At 34.1% G+C, this 24,741-nt stretch overlaps 1 protein-coding gene across 8 annotated transcripts in view; it reads left to right on the plus strand.

Annotated features, from left to right (window-relative positions):
- The first annotated feature begins 10,182 nt into the window (after window positions 1-10,182).
- The window catches only part of LOC107951124 (BEACH domain-containing protein B), a 30,481-nt gene continuing 15,922 nt past the window's right edge, over window positions 10,183-24,741 (plus strand). For 4 of the 8 annotated variants that reach the window (XR_005906218.1, XR_005906220.1, XR_005906229.1 and 1 more), the window contains exons 1-26: window positions 10,240-10,403; window positions 10,858-11,075; window positions 11,377-11,440; window positions 12,298-12,520; window positions 13,090-13,260; window positions 13,651-13,971; window positions 14,343-14,565; window positions 15,477-15,545; window positions 15,958-16,416; window positions 16,580-16,886; window positions 17,672-18,121; window positions 18,213-18,371; window positions 18,483-18,632; window positions 19,586-19,741; window positions 19,896-19,937; window positions 20,059-20,403; window positions 20,555-20,728; window positions 20,951-21,111; window positions 21,234-21,549; window positions 21,663-22,098; window positions 22,239-22,575; window positions 22,718-22,906; window positions 23,576-23,837; window positions 23,950-24,141; window positions 24,238-24,456; window positions 24,565-24,741. Coding sequence is in view for 1 of the 8 variants with exons in the window: in XM_041082971.1 (XP_040938905.1) it covers window positions 10,957-11,075; window positions 11,377-11,440; window positions 12,298-12,520; window positions 13,090-13,260; window positions 13,651-13,971; window positions 14,343-14,565; window positions 15,477-15,545; window positions 15,958-16,416; window positions 16,580-16,886; window positions 17,672-18,121; window positions 18,213-18,371; window positions 18,483-18,632; window positions 19,586-19,741; window positions 19,896-19,937; window positions 20,059-20,403; window positions 20,555-20,728; window positions 20,951-21,111; window positions 21,234-21,549; window positions 21,663-22,098; window positions 22,239-22,575; window positions 22,718-22,906; window positions 23,576-23,837; window positions 23,950-24,141; window positions 24,238-24,456; window positions 24,565-24,741 (5,721 nt within the window). In the remaining 7 variants the exon portion in view is untranslated. Of the gene's footprint in view, window positions 10,404-10,838; window positions 11,076-11,376; window positions 11,441-12,297; window positions 12,521-13,089; window positions 13,261-13,650; window positions 13,972-14,342; window positions 14,566-15,476; window positions 15,546-15,957; window positions 16,417-16,579; window positions 16,887-17,671; window positions 18,122-18,212; window positions 18,372-18,482; window positions 18,633-19,585; window positions 19,742-19,895; window positions 19,938-20,058; window positions 20,404-20,554; window positions 20,729-20,950; window positions 21,112-21,233; window positions 21,550-21,662; window positions 22,099-22,238; window positions 22,576-22,717; window positions 22,907-23,575; window positions 23,838-23,949; window positions 24,142-24,237; window positions 24,457-24,564 lie in introns of all 8 variants that reach the window. The other 4 variants (XR_005906223.1, XR_005906226.1, XR_005906221.1 and 1 more) reach the window with 4 other exon arrangements.

A 24,741-nucleotide genomic window follows, 5' to 3' on the forward strand; every position in this document is an offset into this window, starting at 1 on the left:
AGTAGATTTCTATTTGCATTTTGTACTGATACTGTTACTGAATTGGGCTAAGGCCCACACTGATACTGTTACTGAATGGGCTAAGGCCCTAACTAAGACTGGACTGATACTGAAACGCGCTTAGGCCCAGACTGTATTTGCGTAATACATGTTTGACTGTTTGTTTTTTTTTGGGATTACACACTGAGTTTCATAAACTCACCCTTCTGCTTATCTGCGCAGGTAATCCTTAGGCGGATCGGTGCTACAAGGGACTCGAAGATGGCCACACATATGCTCATACCTCTTTACTGGATTTTTAATTTATAAGTAATTTAGATTTGGGTATTTCTATGTAATAAGGCCTCATTAAAGTTTAAACTTTTAATTTGGGATTTTTACTTGCATTGATATAAACTGTTAGACGTAGGAAAAAGACGAGTTTCAAAAAGATAAATGTTTTTCAGAACGCTACGTTTACGTAACATAGTTTAAAAGCTTCCGCAACAAACAATTTTTTTTAAAAGGTAACATCAATTTAATATGATTATCATTTTGCTAAACAGCTTGAGTTTTAACAATGAACGAGACATTCTAAATCTTCGTTAAGAACACAAAGAGGTTTTAATAGAGAACGAATTTTTCAATGAAATCATGTTTTTCGAAAAATACTTCAATGAGACATCGCTAGATTCGGTCATAACGTCTAGGCCGGGTTTGGGGTGTTACAATTATATACAAATGATGCTATAGTCAATAAATTTTACATCTTTACACTTTAGTCCTTTTTAATTAATTAACTATCGAAACGTTAAAATTTTTCAACGAAACTTTAATAGCACCTTAATGAAAATCTGTAAATAATTTTATAAATATTTACGGCTTGGTTTATAAAAATGAAGTCCCGATACCTTATTTTCTAAAACCACTTGACCTTAGGTCTTACCACTTGAACTTAATCAATCATTTATATAACATAATTTACCATATCAAAATCCTTTTTAAAACCATATTTGACTCGTAAATGTTTACGAACTTACTCGTCGGATCTGTGACCTCAAAACCACTATTTTTGACACCACTAAAAATTGGGTTGTTACACTTATCATTTAATTATACCATTTCTTAAGTCAATTAGCAACCTATGTAACACCCTCAACTCGTCTCCATCATCGAATTAGGGTTACGGAGTATTACGGAACATATCAAAACAATTTACATTATTAAACTATTAATTTATTAATTTAAATAAAAATATTCAAATCTGTATTTTGTTCATAGCAAAATAACATTTACGGGCTTTAAAACAAGCTTATGATGCCCTAAAATAGTTTGGGAACAATCAGAGACTAATTTGAATCAAAACAGAAAAACATGAAAAATGGTGAAAATTTTGGAAACACGGGTCACACAGCCATGTGAAAGAGATCAGCCTGCCTGGACTCAAACATGGTCTTGTGGCTACCCACACCTCCGTGTGCTCAGACTGTGTAACTAACTATGATTGTGTGAAAAATCTTGTACCTAAAATTAATAAAACACAACGGCCGTGTGTCCAGGTCATTTGTGACACATGACCGTGTGCACCTTAAAAAGCTTCAGAAACAAGGCAAACTTTTATCCAACACATGAGTACCATGCCAATCAAAATCAACCATTTACATACATTAAAAACACATTCAAACAAGCCTAAAACATGCTAAAACACTTAACCTAAGTGTCTAACCAATGTGTCCTTATTGACACCACAATTCAATTATTAACCTCAATTCACATATCACACCAAACTAATTTGCATTTAAGTTCATAAGTTCATACATAAAACTCATGTCAAACTTACCATTTCTTCTTATTCATTCACATTCATTCAATAGGTGAGTTTTTATATTTATACACTTATTGTATAACATGATCAATTATACTAAATTAATCACTACCAATTCTCATTTTATATATTCAAAAGATCATGTAAACATTTATAAAATTAAATAACGAATCATATAACCGTTGAAAACTTGCCCGATGAACAATATAACAAATTTAGATACGCGGTTAACCATCTAGAACACACCAGAATACTCAAATGAGCTAAAACAACTGAGAACATACCTTGGTACTAAGTGCCTAGCCCATAAGCTAACATCCCTCCGAAACACACCTAGGCAGCAAGTGTTAAGCCCGAAGGCTTTACATCCGCCCCCGATAACACATCAGAATCACTATAAATATTCAGTGGATAATAACAAATCAATAATCACCATCTCATCAAAAGTTAAACCCATACCACACGCATTAATAACCTATTGGCATGCCAATTGTATCCTATCTTATGTTCATCCGGACTCGATACAGGTAATTGTATAACATTTCCAATTCAATTTATTTTCTTGCCTTGTATAAATTAACAATTCAAATATACAGGGATATAATTTTGGACATATCACAAGTTAGAATTTAGTATAATAGTACAAATTATATCTAATTAAACCATATGAACTTACCAAGGCTAAAATGCAGAAAAGCCAAAAGTTCAAGAAATAATCATCAACTTTCCCTTTTCCTCGATTGTGAACTAGTTCTTAATCTATAAAGTAATTTATTTCAATTTATTAGCCTCAGTTTCACATAATATTCATTTTAGTGTATATGACTTTCTATTTACAATTTTTCATATTTTCCCCAAACTTTAAAAATTTTCTCATCGAACACGGTGGACAATTTGGAGTACATGCCGTGGTTCAGATTCGTTGGCAAGTCGTATCTACTATCAATAGAGGCAATGAGGAGGCAAATTCGTCAAAAGAGGTAACGATAACTGCCCCAGCAGCGTAGGTCCAGATGCAGTCGCATGGCGGGTTCATTATCGGCTCCGACTAAACAAGTGTCGCCTATGTCTACGCTATATCCCAATCAATTCAGTCTACTTATTCTTGTTTATTTCATTAACCCCATGTTTTTTCACAATCACCACACTACACAGCACCAAACATCCCTATTTCTACCCAACTCACAGTTACATATTTTAGGGTACCGATGTCTCCCACATTCTACACCCCCATACTGACACTGATGCCAATGCAAATGCCAAGCCAGATGCCAATACATGTAGCGTCACCACTACTGACTCTAATCCAGTCATCGATGCCAGTTTCAATGCTCGAGTTAATGCTGACGTATCCGGGTTTTGCTACACCATACACCTACACGTCGATGTTGTCACAAACAATTACCACATCATTGTTTTACCAAGTTGGGTCTTCGACGCAACCATCTTTTCGTAGAAGAGGACACATGATGGAAGGCTAGGACAACACTTTACTCAAGCATAGAGGAAGGCTATGGAGACGAAGACGGAGATGAAGTCGAAGGTAAAGATGAATATGAAGATGAAGATGAAGGTGGAGATGAATATGAGTACAAAGATAGAGGTAAAGATGAAGACGATGGTGACGATCAAGTGGATGACTCGACAACATTAGTTGTACGTGGAAATCAATAAAGAAATGATATTTTTTTAGTATATTTTCATTGCAACTCATATTTGTCTTTATTAAAATCTAATTTAAATTATATGTAAATTTCCATATATTTAATATCTTATACGAAATATGTAACTTTGGATAGGCATCTTTATCAAACTGGTAGACCGTGACAAATATAGTTGAAATACAAGTTAAAAAGAAATAAAAAAATTTTGGGTACAAAAAATTAATAATAGCAAAGTTGAGGCCCTAATGTACCCATCAATACTTAACATGTTGCTTTCATATGCCCTGGGTTTCGAAACTTCTGTTGATTGTCCTTCTCCCGAATATCCATATTGGTGTGTATCTTAGTGGAATTTAGGCAACCTTTCACGATACATCATAGGTTCATGTTTGATGCTAACTCATACAACGCACTGGATATTGGTGGTCACATACTCTCATTTGGGACAGGTGGAAATTCAGGACTCCATACACTGTGCATGCATTCTAGTCTATACACATCGTTGATATAAGGTGTGTACTCAATTTGTAAGTTCACACATGTGATAATTACATGTGTGCATGGGAACCGAAGTGCTTGGAACCTCCCACAATCACATGTCCTTCATGTTAGGTGCACACAATATGATGCCCCTAACATGTCTTGGCCGAGCCTAGTGTACTCCGTGACCCAAAATTCCATGTTCTGATGCGAATGGCACACTACATTCATAGTTTTCGCTCTTGCTATATTTTGTCTAATTTCTTTCATGACATCCTTGCACCAAACATGGTTGCCCACTATCTGTCCAACATACGCCACCGTCCACTTTGGAAATAAGGCAGACAAGTGAAAGTATGTTTCTTTGACAATCAAGGTTATCGTCAAATGGTGCATCCCTTCCAGTACAAAATTGATGCATTCAGCTAAGTTTGTCATCATGTTCTAGAAACACGAAAATATAGACACTTTTTCATGCCCTTTTTAACTCAAATTCATATAGTTTCGGTAAAATTCTTGTCAAAAAATATATAATAATTATAAAATAATTAAATTGCACTCAAATTATGAACATGTTGAATTTTAATTAACTTTATATTAAATTTTGATTATTTTCAACAGATTTCACAAAGGGTGAAAAATGGCCCGGCAGGCACTGCTAGAAGAGCAAAACCGAGAAGCAATTTTGAAGCATCAAGGAGAATTAATTTTTCAGCCTAAGACGGTCCAAATTATGTGTATTAATTCATAATATAATGAATTTTAATTTTAATCAAATTTAATTTGGGTTAAATAAATTATTATTAATTAATTACGAAATGGGGCCCAGTTGAGCTGAACCGAGAAAATCGATCCAACTGAGCATTGGGCAGCCCAAAACTGTCCCACATGCTGAGCCAATCAGCTTGTTTGTCTGATTATTTGACTTGCAAAATGGCCCTTGAAGAATCCTTCAATTTGCATTCAAATCCCTCTACTATTCATGCCTTTCAAGATTTGCCCTTACATAAAAATAGCAAGTTTGAAATCTTCAAACATGCTACATGTGTGGCCCGACATGGGGGGAGTCTTTAGCTACTGATTTTGGATATTTTTAGTAGTATTCTCAACCTATAAATACCCCCATTGGCTGCTTACTTTAAACACATCTCAAAACCATTCATTCTTCACTTCTTTCTCACTTTTCTCCCTTCATTGTTCTTCATTTTATTCTCCATTCCCTTGCCGATTTCACCTCTTGAAAAAGAGTCATTCAACCACCATTTAGAGCAACATTCAAGTGTTCGTGGAAGCCTCGGTTCAACAAGAACAAGCAGAGAAGGAGGAGTGGAGCAAACTAGTCATGCCTCGAAGACACACTGGATTTGATTCTTGTTCCTTATCCTTTTAATTTTATTGTTGTTGCTATAAACATGTCTATGAATATTTGTGATGTTGATATGTTTAATTTAATTAATTTGGCTTAAATTTAATTCATGTTAGGTTGATTGCATTTCGTCTACTTGAGTTGTTAAAATTGTGTTTGTGTTGTTATAGGCCTCGGTAAGATGTTTGATTAAGTAAAACCATGACTAAGTTATTCTTGCATTACAATTGTAAAGTAACTAATGAATTAATTATTTAAACTGATTGAAATTTTAATTAATTGACACGAAACTTAATTAGTGCATGTTTAATCATCTAAGGTAGCTGAGGGCAAAATTAGCAACAGTATTTAACGACACATTAGCCTTGCATAAGTTGCAAGATTATTGTGATTAAACTGTTTCAAGGTGGAAATACTTTGTTACCTCGCGTAATCTTTTATGTGCTTATGAGATTGAATTAATTATTTGAATTGGCATAAAGATTTGTATAAGAGATTATTTTAATTTCATAAGTATGTATGTGCATTAACATATTTGCTTATTAAAATTTGTTGAATCGGTTGAATTGACATAGAGATATAGTCAAGAGATAAATGGATTTTGGTAGGTAAGTATGTTCATAAGTTAGCAAATTACCGAGTTGTCGTGAATTTATTCGTAACAACATAAACATGAGTTTAATAATTCTAAGTTAAGAAATGTAAATAATCTAGCACAATTATGTCATCTTGATTAAAATTATCTTTCAAAATTGTGCATTGGAATTTTGTATTTTATTTTTATTTATTTTACTTAGTTAAAATCCTAGTTTTTAATCACCTCCTCAAATTAAAAAATTTTTCTTCACCAAAATGTTTTTAAAATTGCATTCATAAATAATTCTTTTCACAGTCCCTGTGGGTACGATAACCCGACATTTACTTGTTACTTTATTACTTGTTTGCGAATATGTATACTTGCACTTTTTCGCTGTACCATGTGCCCATACTATAGACCCCTGTTATACAATTTCATCCACTATTTGAATGCTATATTCGCTATGTATGTCGCACTGTAGTTGTTGATGACACACAAGGTGTCCAACATTTTATGGAAACGGTGTTGGATGAGCTCGTACCCTATCAAAAAAAGCATACTTATGAATGCAAAGAACAAATAAAATATGGTATAGCATAATTGTGCAAATAGTGGCAACTACATACCCATGTCAATGGCATGATCTCGCTCACTTTCTGATATTGCTCTGAGATGCACACATTTCATATATCATGCCAAGATGGGACTATTACCTCTAAAACCTATCATGGAGAGCTCGGGCTCCGGAGTGCTTTTGCTTTATACGGTCACAAGTGGAAGTCTACGTAGAGGTTTCAATCGACGACTGTTATGTGGTCATGGATTGAGGTATAATGGGGGAGCCAGTTATTAAACAACCCATTAATAACTACAACAGCTGTCGAGTCGACCCGAGTTTGACTTGTACTATGCCAAAACATCCGCTCTCTGCTTGAGAGCCCTCTTATGTCCACCTCGGTGTCAGCCTATGGATAAGAATGATGTTGGGATCGCTGATACACCCCATGGTGCAGCGAAAAAATTATTTCGGCGATCCACAGCCATGGATCGATGTACGAGGAGCGAAATGAGTTGTACTAGGGTTGAATATATTCTTTCTCAACTAAAAAATGATGAAATGATGTTGTTCATTCGATGTCGATTCCAAGCCATAATGAAAAATGTCTCATCCTCTACATAGTCCAGCCAGTCAACCACGAACAGAAAAACTCTTTAAACAATTTCAGAAAAAATTCAAAGACGACTGCTATACTTTTTTTTCTTGAGTACCCCAACACACTAAGGGATATCTTCCTTTTATTTTATTTTTGATATCATATATTAGAAAGAAAAAGGAGATTATTCCTTTATTATTAGAGAAACAAATGGAAAGTCATGAAAGAGAATTATATTCTTTCATAACAAAATATCACTTTCCATGCCCTTTTATATTTTAACTAGAATTATTATAACTATTATATTAATAATGTCGGTAAAATATATACAATTAATATTTTATATGAATCAAATTCATATATTAATTTTAAATATGTTTTTTATTTGTTTACAACAAGTTTGTACGTATAATGTGTTCAATATTTAACCATCAAATTAATTTAATTCAATAATTAATTTAATTCATTCGATAGCTAAATACAATACCAAATGTATTTTGATTCTGTTCGCTTCATTATACGGTGTGACCTTATAGGCTCTTGTAACATTAGTAGTAATACTAGAACGTTTCTAATATTACAAGCAATGGGTGGCATTTAGCAATGCATCATTGCTACCCAAGTTACAAGAAATCGTGATTCGACATAACCTTTCTGTGATAACTTTTTCATGTATTATATTTTTTATCCTTAATATCTAGATTGGACACAAGTCATGGATTTGTCACACTTGCATAGTCCAATCTCATATTTCTTGATGTTCTGAGTGGATTATAACAAACAAATAAGTGTGATATCTTATATCAACTTATTCAAGTATGGCCATGCATTTCTAGTCCCATTTCATCAAGAGGCCTAAGATATTACTCTCATTATGTAGGAGGGATAAATTCTATATTGATTAATCATCTTCCACTACATAGATTGTGGCATACCCAACATCAATCTTTTTAGTATAATTTGTTATGGTAGACATTTGAATGTGTCAAAATATGCAACTCACGATGTTGGGATAATAATGATCTCAAGTCTAAGGATCATATACATAGTTGACACTTTGAGTAATGTTGTAATTATTCCATAATAATCCAAGAAACATACTCATAGTGAGTTTGTCCAATATGTTTTTCTCTAACACATACTCATGTATTGATTTTGACATCTCTATGTCAATGGCAACACTTTGTCATCAATCAACTACACATTAGTCTCAATGCATTATTATTGTCCAAACCCATAATAATACTTGACTAAGAACCTTTTAAGAATAATAATATTTTCTTAGGACTTTACTACAATTCAATTTATTTATATACACAGAAAAAGAAACTTAAATAATAATGGCAATGCCTTATATTAATAAACAATGTAAAATAAATATGTAATTGCAATAATCTCATGATTGGTCTTTGGGCATACTATAACAAATGAAATGTTAAAGATACCAGCTGCTTGGAAATAGAGAAAAAAATTATGTTGATTACACCAGAAATCCCTCCGTTTTTTCTATGATTATGACCTCAATCTTATGACCGAAAATAAGCATATATAGTTAATTTAGCCTACTATTTGATAGGCTATTAATTTTTTTTAAAGCATGTTAAAAAATAGACTAAAAATATAACTTAAGCATAATTTAGGTACTAAATTAAAAAAATAAATATAATTTAGGTACAATTTAAAAATAAATATAATTTAGGTACAATTTAAAAAAAAAACTCTTCTAAGTATGGAAATTGAAAAATGTGTATATAACAAAGGGTAAACTATTAAAATAGTCACTTTTATTTGCCTTAGGTTACATTTTAGTCACTTATGTTTGAAATGTTATGTTTTAGTCATTGATATTATTGTATTGTAACATTTTAGTCATTGAGTCATTAATTACCTCTACCAGTATAACAGTAAGGTAATATGGCACGTTAAATCATCATTTTAAACGAAAATTTTAGGTTAAATTATACAATTGGTCCCTATATTTTTTCGTTTTGAGCAATTTAATTTTTTCTTTTATGTTTTTTTAACTTTTTTTCTTTATTTTCCATTCTGTTTTGCTTCTCCCTCCATTTTCCTCACTTCTCTATTTATTTTAACATAGTTTTTCTTTTCATTTGTTAAAACCAGTCCTTATACTTTTATTTTATTTTGGTATTGGGTATTTCCTGTACGTTCTATTTAATCTTCCTTTTGATTAGTTTTTAATATGTTTTCAGCTTAGGGTAACAATTTTGTATTGATCTTCAATGAAACCCAAAATAAAGATTTTTTTAATCTTTTTTTTTGCTTATTATAGACAATTGTGAAATGAGGTATCTAATATTTTACAGTTATTGGTGAAGCCATACAAATGATCCAAAAATGGATTATTGTGATGATTTATAAAATTGCTTGAACTAGATATTTTAATGAAGATCATCATGATACTAGTTAACCCTTCTGATCTCATCAGGGTTAGCTTTGTTTTTAGTTCTTGGCATCAATTTGTTAAGCAAATCAATATCTTTGGTAGAATTTAGCTTGGTGTTCTATTATGTATCAAAGAAGAATTGGTATTGATTAATTCAATAGGATCGATTTCATTCATCTTGTAGTGATCGAAAATGGTCTCTAGGTTTACACAGAGTATGTAATCAAAGATATTTGGCTTTAACAAATAAAGAAATAAAAATAAAAAATTAAATTGTTCAAAAAAACAAAAGTATAGGGACTAGTTTTAATAAATGGAAAACATAAAAAAAAACTATGTTAAAAGAAACGGAGAAGAGATGAAAACAAAGGGAGAAATAGAAGAGAATGGAAATTAAAGAAAAAAAGTTAAAGGAACATAAAAAAATTAAATTACTCAAAACGAAAAAAAGATAGGGATCAATTGTATAAATTAACCTAAAATTTTCGTTTGAAATGATAATTTAACATGCCATGTCAGCTTAACGTTTCACTGTTAACAACAATTAACGGCTAAGTGACTAAAATATTATAATATGATAACATAAGTACTAAAACGTAATATTTCAAATATAAATAACTAAAATGTAATTTAAAATAAACAAAAGTGACTATTTTGATAGTTTACCATAAAACAAAACTGAAATCGTGAATTAAAAGGAAATAGTGGTATAGTTGGAAGGCTTAAGTTGGAAGGCTTAGGCCTAATTATTTATTTCTTTTTTTGCCCTTAACCTTCTTCTTTGTCCCTTTTATTTCCTTTTTTATTTTAGTATTCGCTAATTAATTATTTCTCTCTTTAAATTTCTCACTGAACTCCATTGAAATAAGCTCAACGAAACAATCAGAAGTCAGATCTTGCATCATAAACCCTAGAATTCAAGACAAGACTCCAGCTGTTTGATCTGATCGGGTACTTTTACTTTTTGCAACTAACGACTGCTTTATTTCTATCGTCTTTAATTTGATTTTGCTTGTATGATCGACTATCATCCGCGAGATCTCTCTTCATTTCTCTTTACTTTTGAGATTCTTAATCTTCAATAGCGTGTTTTTGAATGTTTCTCCATTTTATTATCTTCGTGGAAATGTAATAACTACCATCGGTATTACTTAAATTAAATGACTTTCATAACTAATAAATTTTACCGGCTTAGCGAAAAAAAAAAAGACTTAGCTCTTTCCATTTTATTCGGCGTAGAATTTTTCTGTAGAAGAAGATGAAAGTGGATTTACAACAGGGGTGATAGTAAGTTTTTAAAAAGAGTAAATAAATAAATTATCTGTTCCGAGTTATTTGATAAACTGAATTTATAACTGCCTAGGTTACTATTTTGAATCATTTCAGTGTGGTGTGATATGTACAGCTGGATTGATATTGGCTAAAAGTGATGGTCTGGGATGGCCATCTGTTTATTGATTGTTGCATTGTGAAGCTGTAGTTATTGCAAATCTTTGCGGACAGCATGAATATTGTGAAAGGTGTGGCTGATCTTATTCGTCGGACATCTAGTGGCCAAACTGGAGATTCACCAGGGGCACAAGGGGAGAGGTTGTCTCCTCCTACTCCAAGGATTTGCTTCAGGTACTGATGCTTGATGATTGATAATTGATGGTTGTTATTTTATTTTACTTTTTAAATATGTGGTGATACAAAGGAGTTTCTGAGTGAGTAAAATTTGGGACTGCTGAGCATTTTAGTTTAAACTTACTGTTCTACAAGTTTGATTAGTTCCTTATCTGACGGGAGTCCAGCTGTACTAATTCATTGTTTGGAGGTTTAGATTAATCCACTTGGTGCTTTTGGATGCACTTGATTTACCTTATCATTTTATTCAAGCTGAACTTTATTATTATCTTTTCCCCTTTGGGGTACTATCTTCCAGTGAAGGAAATGATGAGGCAGTTTTGAGTTCACTGTGGGAGAGATATGAGAACACGGTGGATAAGGTATGGCCCCATGCCTGAAGTTTTCAGATTTCTATTTATCTTTTCTAATTTCACCAAACCGTTGTAGAACTTATTACCCACTTGTATCAGTTCATATGTGTCATGCATTCTTTTTTCTAGATTTAATACTAGAAAAAGAATGTTATGTTAGCAGCATAAAAGGATGCGAAAATAATCTAGACTGAAATTCAGCCACCTTTAAAGGAAGTGTGTTCAGCCTGCTAAATAAGTTAAAAGGATTAGAGAAGAAACTTGTCTTGAATCTTTGAGCATTGGAAGTTTGTTTGCAGTTATGTAATATTCTTATAGTATGCTTAACTACACTAAGTGTGTTCAATTCAAAATTTTAGAGGCTTTTCAATGTCACTGAACAAGCAAATTTTACTATCTCTTTTACATGCTTTCTCACTTAGGCTATGACATACAATCGAGATTACAATTGGGCCATCTTTAAAGGACGTGCATTCATTCTGCTAAATAAGTTAGAGAAGATACCTTTCTTGGATCTTTGAATGTTGGAAGTTTGTTTGCAGCTATGTAGTATTCTTATAGTATGCTTAACTACTCTCAAGGTGTTTAATTCAAAATTTTAGAGGGTTTCCGATGTCTATGAACAAGAAATTTTACCGTCCCTTTTATATGTTTTCTCACTTTTGGCTCTGGCAATTGTCTTACCAATTTATTCTTTTGCCCTTCTTAAATTCGGGTCTTTCTAAGTAAGCTTTTATTTATCAAAACATTCTCCTTTAAAGTTTTCATTTCAAAGGATTAATGATCATCTTTGAGGTTCTTTCACGTTTATGGGTATAACTTCTATGTTGTTAATGGGTTTCTGTCAATGGTTTGCTCGATTTTAGGCGGAAAAGAAAAGGTCGTTTCATGTTTTCCTCAAGCAGTTTCTGACAGTATTCAAGAACTGGGAGCCTGATAATGGTGGCCAGCTACCAGAAGCTGCTTCAATTACTGAGTATTCTATGAGAGTTAATGATATAGTTGTTGGCTGCTCTGCTGGGCATCCCGCTGAAATCATTTTGACTTTGATTGAAGAGATTGGGCAATTAACCACTTTGGTCTCTGAGTGTAAGTTTATTTATATCTTCTGTTGGAGTTGCTTTTGTTTGGGCAGACAATTTTGTTGATAGGGAGAACTTTTAAGACGATAACAGCAAACAGTAAGAAATTGGAATGTCCAGAAAGAAAAGGAAACTGTAAACTCCCATGATTCCAAAATATTTGTCCTTTATGCAAAATGATGTAAAATTAATGAAGTAATTACTTTTAAAAAATGAAGAAGCTCCATGTGCACCTTAAATTTGTGTGTTCTAGTTCAAGTTGAAGCATTTTTTAACTTGGTACTTCTATTGGGTGGATCTCTTGTAAATAAAAAAACCTCTTCTTTTTGGTACTCCGTGTTACTGTCATTATGTCCTTTATTGGATTCTGGAAAGCTTTTAGTAAATTGTTTTGTAAAGTAAAATTAGTCAGAGGGCATTGTTTTTTGGAGATTATTGTACGTAGATATGGTTATATGCAGTCACTTAAATCTTCCTACTTTTTATGAGTCTCTCTTCCTTGTATAGATTGATTGAATATTTAATGGAAAATATCTAATGTCATTTTATGTGCTTTATTTCCTTTGTTGTATCCAGTAAATACTGGTGTGGGACGCACAGGAATGGATTTTCCAGCAGTTTCCATAAGCTTCACTTCTGAAGGATTACCTGTTTTGGATGCTTTAAAAATTGTTACTCGCTCGTTGCATAATTGCAGAGTTTTTGGTTACTATGGTGGAATTCAGAAACTTCCGGCACTGATGAAAGGTATGATTAGTATTATTGACGCCTCCATAATGTTATTTGAGAAGCTGACACTTTTTGTTCTGGTCTATTGATACTGAAATTCAATGTTGTATGTGATTGGAGGTGGAATGCTTTTTATAGTATCCTAGTTTCTGGTTGTGTAAATAGCTTTATAGAACATTATTCATCAGGTCTTGGATTGTTTTGAAGATTAAATGCAATTAGTTAAAATTTCTTTTTTCATTTAGGTAACTACAGGAATTAAAGATTCTTTAATTGGATTCTACTTGTATGTTGATCTTCCCATTAATTCTGATATGAACTTGTCATTTTTGTTTGTCGTTATGATTAGATTTTACATGGAAGTGTCTGAATTTCATTGCTTAATTCCAAGTTCATTTTTTATCTCAGGGGCAGTTATCCAACTCAAAACAGTGGTTGGTGCAATTCCAGCTGATGAAAGTTTTTCTAATTTGATAGTAGAGAAAATTGCGTTCTTGCAGCGAGTACTTGTATATGTGGTGTCGATCATATGTTGTTTTATTGATTTAAATTCCAATGTATATGAGAAAGCTCAGATTTATAGTATTACTGAAAATTTTTCTGTAATTGGTGCTTTGTCTTCAATTGACCCTGATAGTTTAAAAGATTCTCTTTCTGAAAGAACACTACATTGGCATCGGAAGGCAGTTGTCTCAGTGATGGAAGCTGGCGGCCTTAATTGGTTAGTAGGTAAGGTAGGCATTTTTGTTTATCGTCATACATAACTTGCTAACATGTGAAGCATTTGCTATGGCTACAATATGCATTTTCTTTTGTTTGACAAGTAAAAAGCAGCTGAAAAGCAAAGATACCAATAGGTTCAATATGGTTATTCATGGTTTTGCTGAAAACTGAAATGATGCCCTTATAATTGGCTACCGAATTTGATCAGTTGGTACACTTCTTTATTATTCCTTATAGTTCATTGGGTTGTTCCTTTTTAACGCTTATGTGTTTAAGATTTATTGCTTTTTGATTTTATACGTCTTCACCCCTCCCCCCTCCTATTAGCTGTTCGTTTGCATTTGATCTTTTGGTCATGAAAGCTTCTTGTTTTTCAGAGTTGTTGCGTGTCATCAGAAGGTTGAGTATGAAAGAACAGTGGACAGATATGACACTTCAGTTCTTGACTTTGAGAACCCTTTCTTTTGCATTGTGTGATAATCCACGTGGTCAAAATCATTTCAAAAGCATTGGGGGGCTTGAAGTTCTGTTGGATGGACTTACACTTCCATCAATTAATATGCTACTCTTAAAGAGTGCTACACAGGTTGATGAGCGAAGGTAGTTTTTCTAACTTGGTTTGGGAATTAACTAGTGTCTTGATACTATGCTGAACACTTCATATGAAATATCGTACTGAGAATACTAGTTGAAAAACAGTGGGTACCATTTTGTTTGGTTAAAGAAAAAGAACTAGACCATTTTCTGATATACATTTAGTCACCTTCTTATAAGTTCCCATCAATTTCGTTTCCACTCCACCTTTTTGCTTGGTCAATTGACTACATAACTGTTTAGTGATGTTATCCCACTTCTGTTAGTATTGGATTTCTTGCGGCCTTTGCATTAGAGTTGGGCCTTTCCACCTATAGCCAATTGGTTTCAGGTGGGATGCTTAACAATAACTAATTTAAGCATATCATTTGATAATTTTTCTGGTTTATTTTTCTTCCTTTCCTACTCCCATCCTCCAATGTTTAAAACTTGAACTTTTTAGTTGAATTGAAGTATATGGATGCATTCCATGTGAAGTTGTGTGCATATTGTATGATTAGGTTACTTCCTAGAAGATTTTTCTTTATACTTTCTAAATCCTATAGATAGAGCCAGAGTAATGGCTAAGGTATCCTGTCCTAGGCCATTTTGTTTGAGTATTGTTTTTGATTATGTGATGGCTTTTTGTTTATGTGATGGCCATTTTGTTTGTATCTGGTAAAAGTGTGGTAGGTTATCTTAATTTCTGGTGGGCATATCTGGGAATCTTATAGCTTCCCTGCAAAGTCAATGCACAATGATCTTACAACTTTCTCTAGTTGATTCTTTCCAGCTCTGAAGCCTTGAATTTTTTTTTTTTCCTTTTTGTGTTGCCTGTGAAGAAAATTTATTGTCTCTGAATCTGTAGATGAGTATTTTATTCCTTCCTTATCTACTCTTTCTTGATCTTATGATCTCGTGGTTAAACTTTTATGCAGGGAGCAATATAGGTTGCTGAAAATTTTTGAGCTCCATGTTCTTTCTTTGGAAGTTCTTTGGGAGGCTGTGTATCCTATTTATCACTCATATTTAGTATCTTGTATGCTGTTTTGTTTTAACTGAAATTTGTGAACCTTGTATGCTATTGGAGTTATATAATCTCCTGCTCATATAGTTGAATCTGCAATAAGTGTGTTTCTGCTAGCATGCTGTACCTGTTACTTACTCATGTCATCTTCCTTTTGAGACTAAGGACACTTTTGGATGGACCGTCTTCTTTGAAATTTCAATCTGATTTTGTTTAGTGCAGCAATGACAATGTGCTATTTCACTGTTCCTCCAATTTTCTATAAAGTGGATCTTATTATCAAATGAAATAGGTGAGAATAGTGGTTTCTGTTTTGAACTTATTGCTGAAATTTAACAATTTATGCTATCAGTATGCCTGAACATGTATTAATGACCTTAACAAATCATCAGCTTTGGGAATGTGAATAATCTGCAGTTTCTATGTGAAAATGGAAGAGTTCATAAATTTGCAAATAGCTTTTGTTCACCTGCTTTCGTGTTTCAAGAGTACATACAGCTAATGGAAGATTCAGCTCTGCCACAAGGCAGTCAAACATCCATTTTAAACTTAAAAAATGATAATGCTGAAAGTTATTTGGCGGAGCCTTCTGCTCCTTCACCTGAGAAGGCTCCTTGTAATCAGCTTTGGAATGATTGCGTTGTCAAGTTGAGCAGAGTACTTTGCTCATTTCTTCTTGCTGCAGAAGATGTTAAACTTCAACATGGCCAAGCAACCTCTGGTCGGATTCCCACATCAATTTCTTCAGTTTATGCAGAACTTTCGGTTAAATGGGTACTGAGGGTTCTTCTCCAAGTTTTTCCATGCATTAGGGCTTGTTCCAATCAAAATGAATTTCCAAATCATTTATGGTAAAATTATTCTATTCCTTTCTGTCTCTATTTTAGTTGTGGTGCCCTGAAGCATTGTTCAGATTCCTGCAAGCTATGTTTCTGTCTCCCTTTAGCACTTTGTTCTCTTTTCCGCGTTAGTAACCTACCTCCCCCCCCCTGGGTGTTATTTTGTTTCTTGTAGGGTCTTCATCAGTACCTTGCAGCATTGTGCTCTTAATGCTTTCAAGAAGGTTTTGACTTCGTCAGCTCCATTGCTTGAGGTGTTCCGCAAGGAGGGAATTTGGGACCTTATCTTCTCTGAGAACTTTTTCTATTTTGGATCATCTTCTGAGGAATATTATGAAGGGTCTACTCCATACCCTGATGGATCTCCAAAAAAGGTTGAAGAATATTCTGCTTCTGGGAGTACTGGGATTCAAATTCTTCAGATAGAAGCAAGTTCATTTGTGGAGTTAGCTGCAACTTCTAATGGGAGTATCCATAACTTGGTATGTTCTTGTCACTTCTGAGATATTCTTTGTGAAATGGTTTATGTTCTTGTCAACAGTTATCTTCACTGTGTTTCATGCTTGAATAAATAATTTGTTAGCTAGTTAGATTTGTTATAATAAATAGCTCTGATTGTTAGGATAATCTAGATATAAGTTTGAGATAGACTTGGGTGATCAAGGGTCAGAGTGGGCAAGTCAGAGGTGTTTTGGGCATTATCAGAAGTCTTCAGTACTCCCCTTTAACCATTCATCCAATGTTTGTATACTCGTGTTTCTCATGAATCCAAGTGGGTTGGTAGGTCCAGCATGGATACCAAAATGCTGAATCACAATGCTTGATATTGCCCAAACTAGGATGGTGCCGGGAAATTACCTTAATGCTCTCTGTATAATTAAGAATTTTCTACATGTATGATGTTCTTCAACTTGGTATCTTTCCTTTTTGCTTGCATGTGCTGTTAATTTCTTTTGCCTATGATTCAAAAACATTTCTATATATATGATATTCAGGGTATTAAGAAAATTATAAATATTTAAGTTGATACCTTTCATATGGTTTTGTGATTTAGTGGACCCCTATGGTAGTTTATGATGTTTATGTCTGGGTACATGTTTAATGTTTTTGATATCTGTGCTTGGACAGTTATTCCCATGAATGTTGTAGTTGTTCTTCAATCCTACCCATAATCTGAAAGGATTTTTTTCTTGATTGTTTTTAGAGGCCTCTATTTTTTGTGCTTGGAACATCACTTACTTTTTACCTTCACCTCATGTTGTCACAGCCTGAATTGTCTGCTTTACTGGAAGCCCTTGAACACTCTGCTTGTAATCCTAAGACTGCCAGTGTTGTTGCAAAGAGTTTGCTTCGAATATTACAGCTTTCATCCGAGAAAACTGTTGCTTCCTTTAAGACACTCAATGCAGTTTCCAGAGTTCTTAAAGTTGCTTGCATTCTAGCCCATGAATCTAAAATGTCGGGAAATATGGGCCCTTCGATCGATAATGATTATTTGGAAGGGGTTCTGTCTCATAGCCACCAGAGACTTTATTCTAGTCAAACATCACAGTGTTGGATTAAATGCATGGAACTCTTTGCGGAATTTTTCTCAGTAGCAGATGATGCTAGAACTTTGGTTTTGCATGATTCTACTTGCATTGATTGTTTGTTCGAATTGTTTTGGGAAGAAGGTTTGAGAAATCAAGTTTTCAGATACATTCTTGACCTCATGAAGGTATGCTTTTTGGCTGTTAGAAAGTTTTGTTCTGGTCATTTTAGTTATTAGCTTGCTAAGACTCTACTTTTTCTTCCCCCTATCATTTTAGATTGAATCACTGTTTGAAGAAGATCGAAAAGCGGTGTTATACATATGCTCAAAATATTTTGAAACCTTCACTGTTATAAAGGAGCGTGAAAAATGCTTTGCTGAATTGTCTATTAAGCTATTGGTTGGAATGATAGATGTACTCCAGACTGATCCACTGGTATGTTCCATGAACTGCTCACCTTGACTTGCCTTTTCCCAAGGTCTGCGTATTTGGAAGCTTGGCCATTGAGTTTTATACAAATATCTTATGCATTTCATGTTTCATCAGCATTACCAGGTTTTATTTCGAGATGGAGAATGCTTTTTGCATGTAGTCTCTTTGCTAAATGGCAATCTTGATGAAGCAAACGAAGAGAGGTTGGTTTTGGTTGTTTTACAAACTCTTACTTGCCTGCTTGCAAAGAACGATGCCTCAAAGGTAATTTTCATTCCTTTTATAATTTTTTTTTCTGTTTTCAGAGTCAATGGTTTTTCTGGAGTAGTTGAATGCTTTATCCACGTTTATCCTGAAGGGTGCAAAGATTTAGTCTTTCTTGATGAAGGATTTTGCTTCAGTACTATTTTGACTTTATTTTTGTATGCCGTCATTTGAACTTGAGATTTTATGTTCTTAGTGTGGCCGCCATTATTTTCTATGCCACAGTACATGAGAACACCAAAAAACTTAGTAGCTGGTGTTGGTATGACTTTTCCGAAAACGTAGCTTAATGTTCGATGTCATTCATGTTTATCTCAGGAAGGCAGTGTCCAGTTTGCATTACTGCAGTCCTTTTGTCTTGTGTAATATTTGCACTTACATGAGAACACTAAAAAACTTTGTAGCTGGTGTTGGTATGGCTTTTCTTAAAATGTAGCTTAATGTTCAACAACATGCATGTTTATCTCAGGAAGGCAGTGTCCAGTTTGCATGACTGCAGTCTTTTTGTCTTGTGTGATGTTTTCGCTCAAACTTTATTGTGGAATTAATATGTATTCATGTGTTTGAATCCTTGAGCTTTGGTCTGTGTAGCAAGAAATTGCTTGTTTGAACTTGAGATGATAAATGGCTGCATGGTAAATATTAGAACTAGAACTAATTTTTCATGTCATTAGAACAGTTGAGACATCTAGAAGTGGTGGTGAATTGAGTTCAATTTTTTATGTTTAAGGATTTTAATTGTTCATGTTGTTTAGATCATTGTAATCACAATTTGTTGTTCTGGGTCATTTTAGGAAACTGGTGTTACTTCTCTCATGCTTTTAAAGCACACCAATCTAAAATTAGGTTGACATTTCCTATATCATTGCTGTCTTAAGAATGTTCATGTGTCTTTGCAATTATTCTTTTATTACTCTTATTTTCCATTTTTAATTCAATAATTAATTTTACAGGCAGCATTTAGAGCTCTTGTTGGCAGGGGTTATCAGACATTGCAAAGTTTGTTGTTAGAATTCTGTCAATGGCATCCAAGTGAAGCACTTTTAAATGCACTTCTTGATATGCTTGTTGATGGAAAGTTTGAAATTAATGGAAGCCCTCATATAAAGGTGAATTAATGCCCTGAGTAGTCTCTTTGATCCGCCATCACATCCTTTGTCTGGTCATGTGAATGGATTTCATGATCTTTTGTCATTTTACTCATTGTGCTTGTTAAATTGTTGTCCCTAAATTGGTTTTTTTTCCTGATCCATTTTGATTTAGAATGAAGATGTGGTTATACTGTATTTGAGTGTTCTTCAGAAGGTTAGTAATTCTCTACTCTATTTGATGATACCAAGTTTTCCCAGAATCTGTTATAGCTGATTCTTACTCAATATCCTTTTGAATATTGATGTCATTATTTGCTATTTTTGTGATTGGCCAGAGCAGTGAGTCTTTGAGGCATTATGGTCTTAGTGTTTTTCAGCAGCTGCTTAAGGATTCCCTTTCCAATCGAGCTTCATGTGTTGCAGCAGGAATGCTTAATTTTCTTCTTGATTGGTTTGTTCAAGAATGTGATGACAGTGTCATTTTGAAAATTGCACAACTGATTCAGGTTATTGGTGGCCATAGCATATCTGGGAAGGATATTCGCAAGATCTTTGCTCTCCTTCGAAGTGAGAAAGTGGGGCCTCAACAGCAGTACTGCTCATTATTATTGACCTGTATTTTGTCAATGCTAAATGAGAAGGGACCAACTGCCTTCTTTGATCTCAATGGGGATGATTCTGTAAGTCCTTTTAGTGTCTTAGGGAGAATTTCTGAACAATTTCTTCTGATATCCATATTCCTTTTAGTTATTTTTGGAACTTGTTCCATTCAATTGTTGCCATATGACCATAATTGGAACCTGGTATTCATCTTGTAATTTCTTTTTGTAGGGTATCATAATTAAAACACCCGTGCAATGGCCTCTCAACAAGGGTTTTTCTTTTTCATGTTGGCTTAGGGTGGAGAACTTCCCCATGAATGGAACAATGGGCGTTTTCAAATTTCTAACTGAAAATGGAAGAGGATGCTTAGCGACACTAGCTGAAGATAAGCTTATTTATAAGGTAAAAGATATGCAATATATTTATCTCTAGGAAGTTTCTTCCCAAACACATTACATGTTTATTCACTATTAAATAGAAAAGCAGGCCCCCTTCCCCCTCCCCCAAACACTGAAACGCAAAGATACCTGAAAACAGCTTGTTTTTGTTTTACTTTGTTTTCCTCTGTCTTTGGCGTTATTTCCAATTTCATGCACTTATTAATGTTTTTCTCATGTCCTTCAGACCATCAACCTGAAAGAACAGTGTCTTGAGATGCATGTTAATCTAGTCAGGAAGAAATGGCACTTTCTTTGTATTACTCATACCATAGGAAGAGCCTTTTCTGGGGGTAGCTTATTGAAATGTTATCTTGATGGTGATCTTGTATCCTCTGAAAGATGCAGGTAACATGCCACCTTTAATCATCCTGTGTTTGCATTTTACGTTTTATAGTTAATAACTTCAAGATTAATATTTTCCTCAACACAGTTAAGTTCCCTCTTGATCCCGTCATTTAATGTCTCAGATATGCAAAAGTCAGTGAGATATTGACTAGCTGCTCTATTGGTACAAAAATTGTCTTGCCTCGACATGAAGAAGATGATCCTGTAGAGACCATTCAGGATTCATTTCCTTTTCTTGGTCAGATTGGTCCACTTTATTTGTTTGGTGATGCCATTTCTTCCGAGCAAGTCAAGGCTGTACATTCCCTTGGACCCAGCTATATGTACTCATTCCTAGATAGTGAAACTACTGCATTTGGTGATAACCCTATGCCTAGTGGAATTCTTGGCACAAAAGATGGTCTTGCATCCAAAATCGTATTTGGACTCAATGCACAGGTTCTTTTCTCTCCCTTTATTGGAAACATGTCCACACAAGCACACACATGCATGCCTAAAAGGTAATTTTGCTTTTCTGTTAGCTGAATCGAGGTGTTGATTCCTCTTTTCAGGCGAGTAATGGCAAGATATTGTTTAATGTCTCACCTGCATTGGATCCTGTATCAGATAAGACTCTATTTGAAGCTACTATAATGGTTGGTACACAGTTATGCTCTAGACGCTTGCTCCAAGAGATAATTTACTGTGTTGGAGGGATATCTGTGTTTTTCCCTCTTATCACTCAGTCTGATAGACATGAAAATGATGAAACTGGAGTTTTAGAACGTACACTACTCTTTCTGGTTGTAAAAGAACGTTTGACCGCCGAAGTTATTGAGCTGATTGCTTCTGTCTTAGATGAGAATTTAGCGAATCAGCAGCAAATGCATCTTCTTTCTGGATTTTCAGTACTGGGATTTTTATTGCAGTCACTTCCACCTCAGCAACTCAATATGGAAACACTTTCTGCATTGAAGAATTTGTTCAATGTTGTATCATCATCCTCTGGTATGCATAATGGACCATATCGGGTTGTTTTTATGTAGCAATTATTCATAGCAAATTTTATTTTTGATCTTTATCGTCATTTTTATACCCCATTTAAGGATGTATCTAATTTCTTTTGATGTTTTTGTTTTCCTCTTTAGGATTGTCAGAGCTGCTAATGAAAGAAGCCATATCATCTATTTTTCTCAATCCCCATGTCTGGCTATACACAGCTTACATGGTGCAGCGTGAGCTGTACATGTTTCTCATTGAACAATTTGATAAAGATCTGAGGCTGCTTAAAAGTTTATGCCAGCTTCCACGTGTTATTGACATAATACGAAAGTGTTACTGGGATAGCGTGAAATCTCGGTTTTCCATTGGAGGCCAACAACTTTTACATCCTATTACTAAACAAGTTATTGGAGAAAGACCTGGTAGAGAAGAAATACATAAAATTCACCTTCTTTTATTAAGTCTTGGCGAAATGAGTCTCAGGTATGCATTGTCAACTGGGTGAGGGCATCTGATGTTGCCAGATGTGAAGTATTGGATCAGCTGCTTCATTTTTCATGGACATGCATTGCAGATTATCCTATTTTCTCAGTTTTGTTAAAATACTGTTGCATGTTGTATGCAGGCAAAACATTGCTTCAGCAGATATAAAAGCCCTTGTATCATTCTTTGAAACAAGCCATGATATGACATGCATTGAGGATGTTTTGCATATGGTTATACGTGCTATTTCTCAAAAACCATTGCTTGAGTCCTTCATCGAACAAGTGAATCTATTAGGTGGCTGTCACATTTTTGTCAATCTCCTAAAGAGGTAGGCCTTAGGTATTGAAAGAATGAAATGTGGAAACTTATTGTCATCAGAGACAACAACGACCTTTGTTTCATTGAATAATGACTTCCAGCATTCTTATTGTAATAGTTTCACTTTTGTTGTATATTCCTTTAATTTACTTTAATCTTCATAAAATGTATAACTTTATCTTTATGCTTCTCTACTAACGTTGAGTTTTCTTAAATAATGTCCTTCTCTGTGGAGAAATCTGAAAATTTAATTCGACTCCTGGACTAATCTTTATGCTGTCTATCCTAGCTCATGTTTCTCTGGAATCTTAGAATTTTGTTCCTCTTATTTTCAACTTTAAAACAGGACATTCTTTTTGAAATATGTTTCTGCTTTTCTGCTATGGTCCGAGACAACATCGTGTACTGGTCTTTTGATAGAAAAATTTAACCATTTTTTTGCTCCAAATGCTTATTTAGAGAAGCATTCAGTTGCCAGAAAATGATCCAGTTTCTGAACCAAATGCGTGCTTAAGTATAATTTTACTTCTCTAATTTGCTTATATTTTTCATATGTTGATCTGTTTCCCTTCCTATGAAGATTGAATTGTTTTAACTAGAATTGGTAAAAGTGATCTGCTTTAAATCAAAGGTTTAGAGTGAATTTCTCTTTAGTCACCCTACAATTTGTTTTTCGTAGGGAACATGAGCCTATCAGATTGCTTAGCTTGCAGTTTCTAGGGAGACTTTTGGTTGGTTTGCCATCAGAGAAAAAGGGGGCAAGGTTTTTCAATCTTGCTGTTGGAAGATCAAAGAGTCTTTCTGAAAACAGCAAAAGGACCAGTTCAAGGATGCAACTTCTCTTCATCGCTATATCTGATAGGTTGTTTAACTTTCCACTAACGGATAATTTGTGTGCCACCTTGTTTGATGTTCTTCTAGGTGGCGCTAGCCCGAGACAGGTGGTCTACCAATCATGGATTTCCCTCCTTGTTTTGTTAGCTAATTTTCTGTTATTCTCTTTATTTTGATAATTTTCCACCTTACCTGTTTCTTAAAAATGTTTGTTTACAGGTGTTACAGAAAAATAGCCTTGTTGACAAGCAGAAGAGCAGAGGGAATAATTCTCACTTTCTCCTTCCTCAGATTTTGCTTTTGATTTTTAGATACCTATCCAGCTGTGGAGATGCATCTGAAAGAATGAAAATAATTTGTGATCTACTTGACCTTCTTGATTCAAATCCTCTGAATATAGAAACGTTAATGGTACTGCACCTACTGCATACAATTGATTTTTGATATCATATGTATGCTGTGTATGCTTTTAAAAGTGCCATCTAATTGTTCAAAATTTGCCTTTAGGAATATGGTTGGAATGCTTGGTTAACAGCTTCTGTGAAACTTGACGTTGTAAAAAACTATATGTCTGATTCAAGAGATCAAGGTGACTATGAGATAAATGAGAAAAATCTTGTGATGAGGGTTTTCTCAGTTGTTCTTTGTCACTATATACAATTTATGAAAGGTGGCTGGCAACAATTAGAGGAGACTGTGAATTTTCTACTTCTGCACTGTGAGCAAGTATGTCAAACTCCTTATTTTCTTTTACATATCTATTCTATTCTACTTTATTTTTGTGATTTTTTTCTCCATTAATGGATAATTTGCTTTAATGCTTGTCTTTGGTAGGTTGGCATATCATTCCGATGCTTGCTCTGTGACATTTATGAAAACTTGCTTCAAAGGCTGGTAGATTTATCTGCTGAGGAGAATATTTTTAGTTCACAGCCTTGTCGAGACAATACATTATGTCTTCTGCAACTTGTTGATGAGATGCTTATCTCTGCAGTTGGCAATAAGCTTCCG

This window comes from Gossypium hirsutum, chromosome A02 (assembly GCF_007990345.1).
Source record: "Gossypium hirsutum isolate 1008001.06 chromosome A02, Gossypium_hirsutum_v2.1, whole genome shotgun sequence".
Lineage (NCBI taxonomy): Eukaryota > Viridiplantae > Streptophyta > Magnoliopsida > Malvales > Malvaceae > Gossypium > Gossypium hirsutum.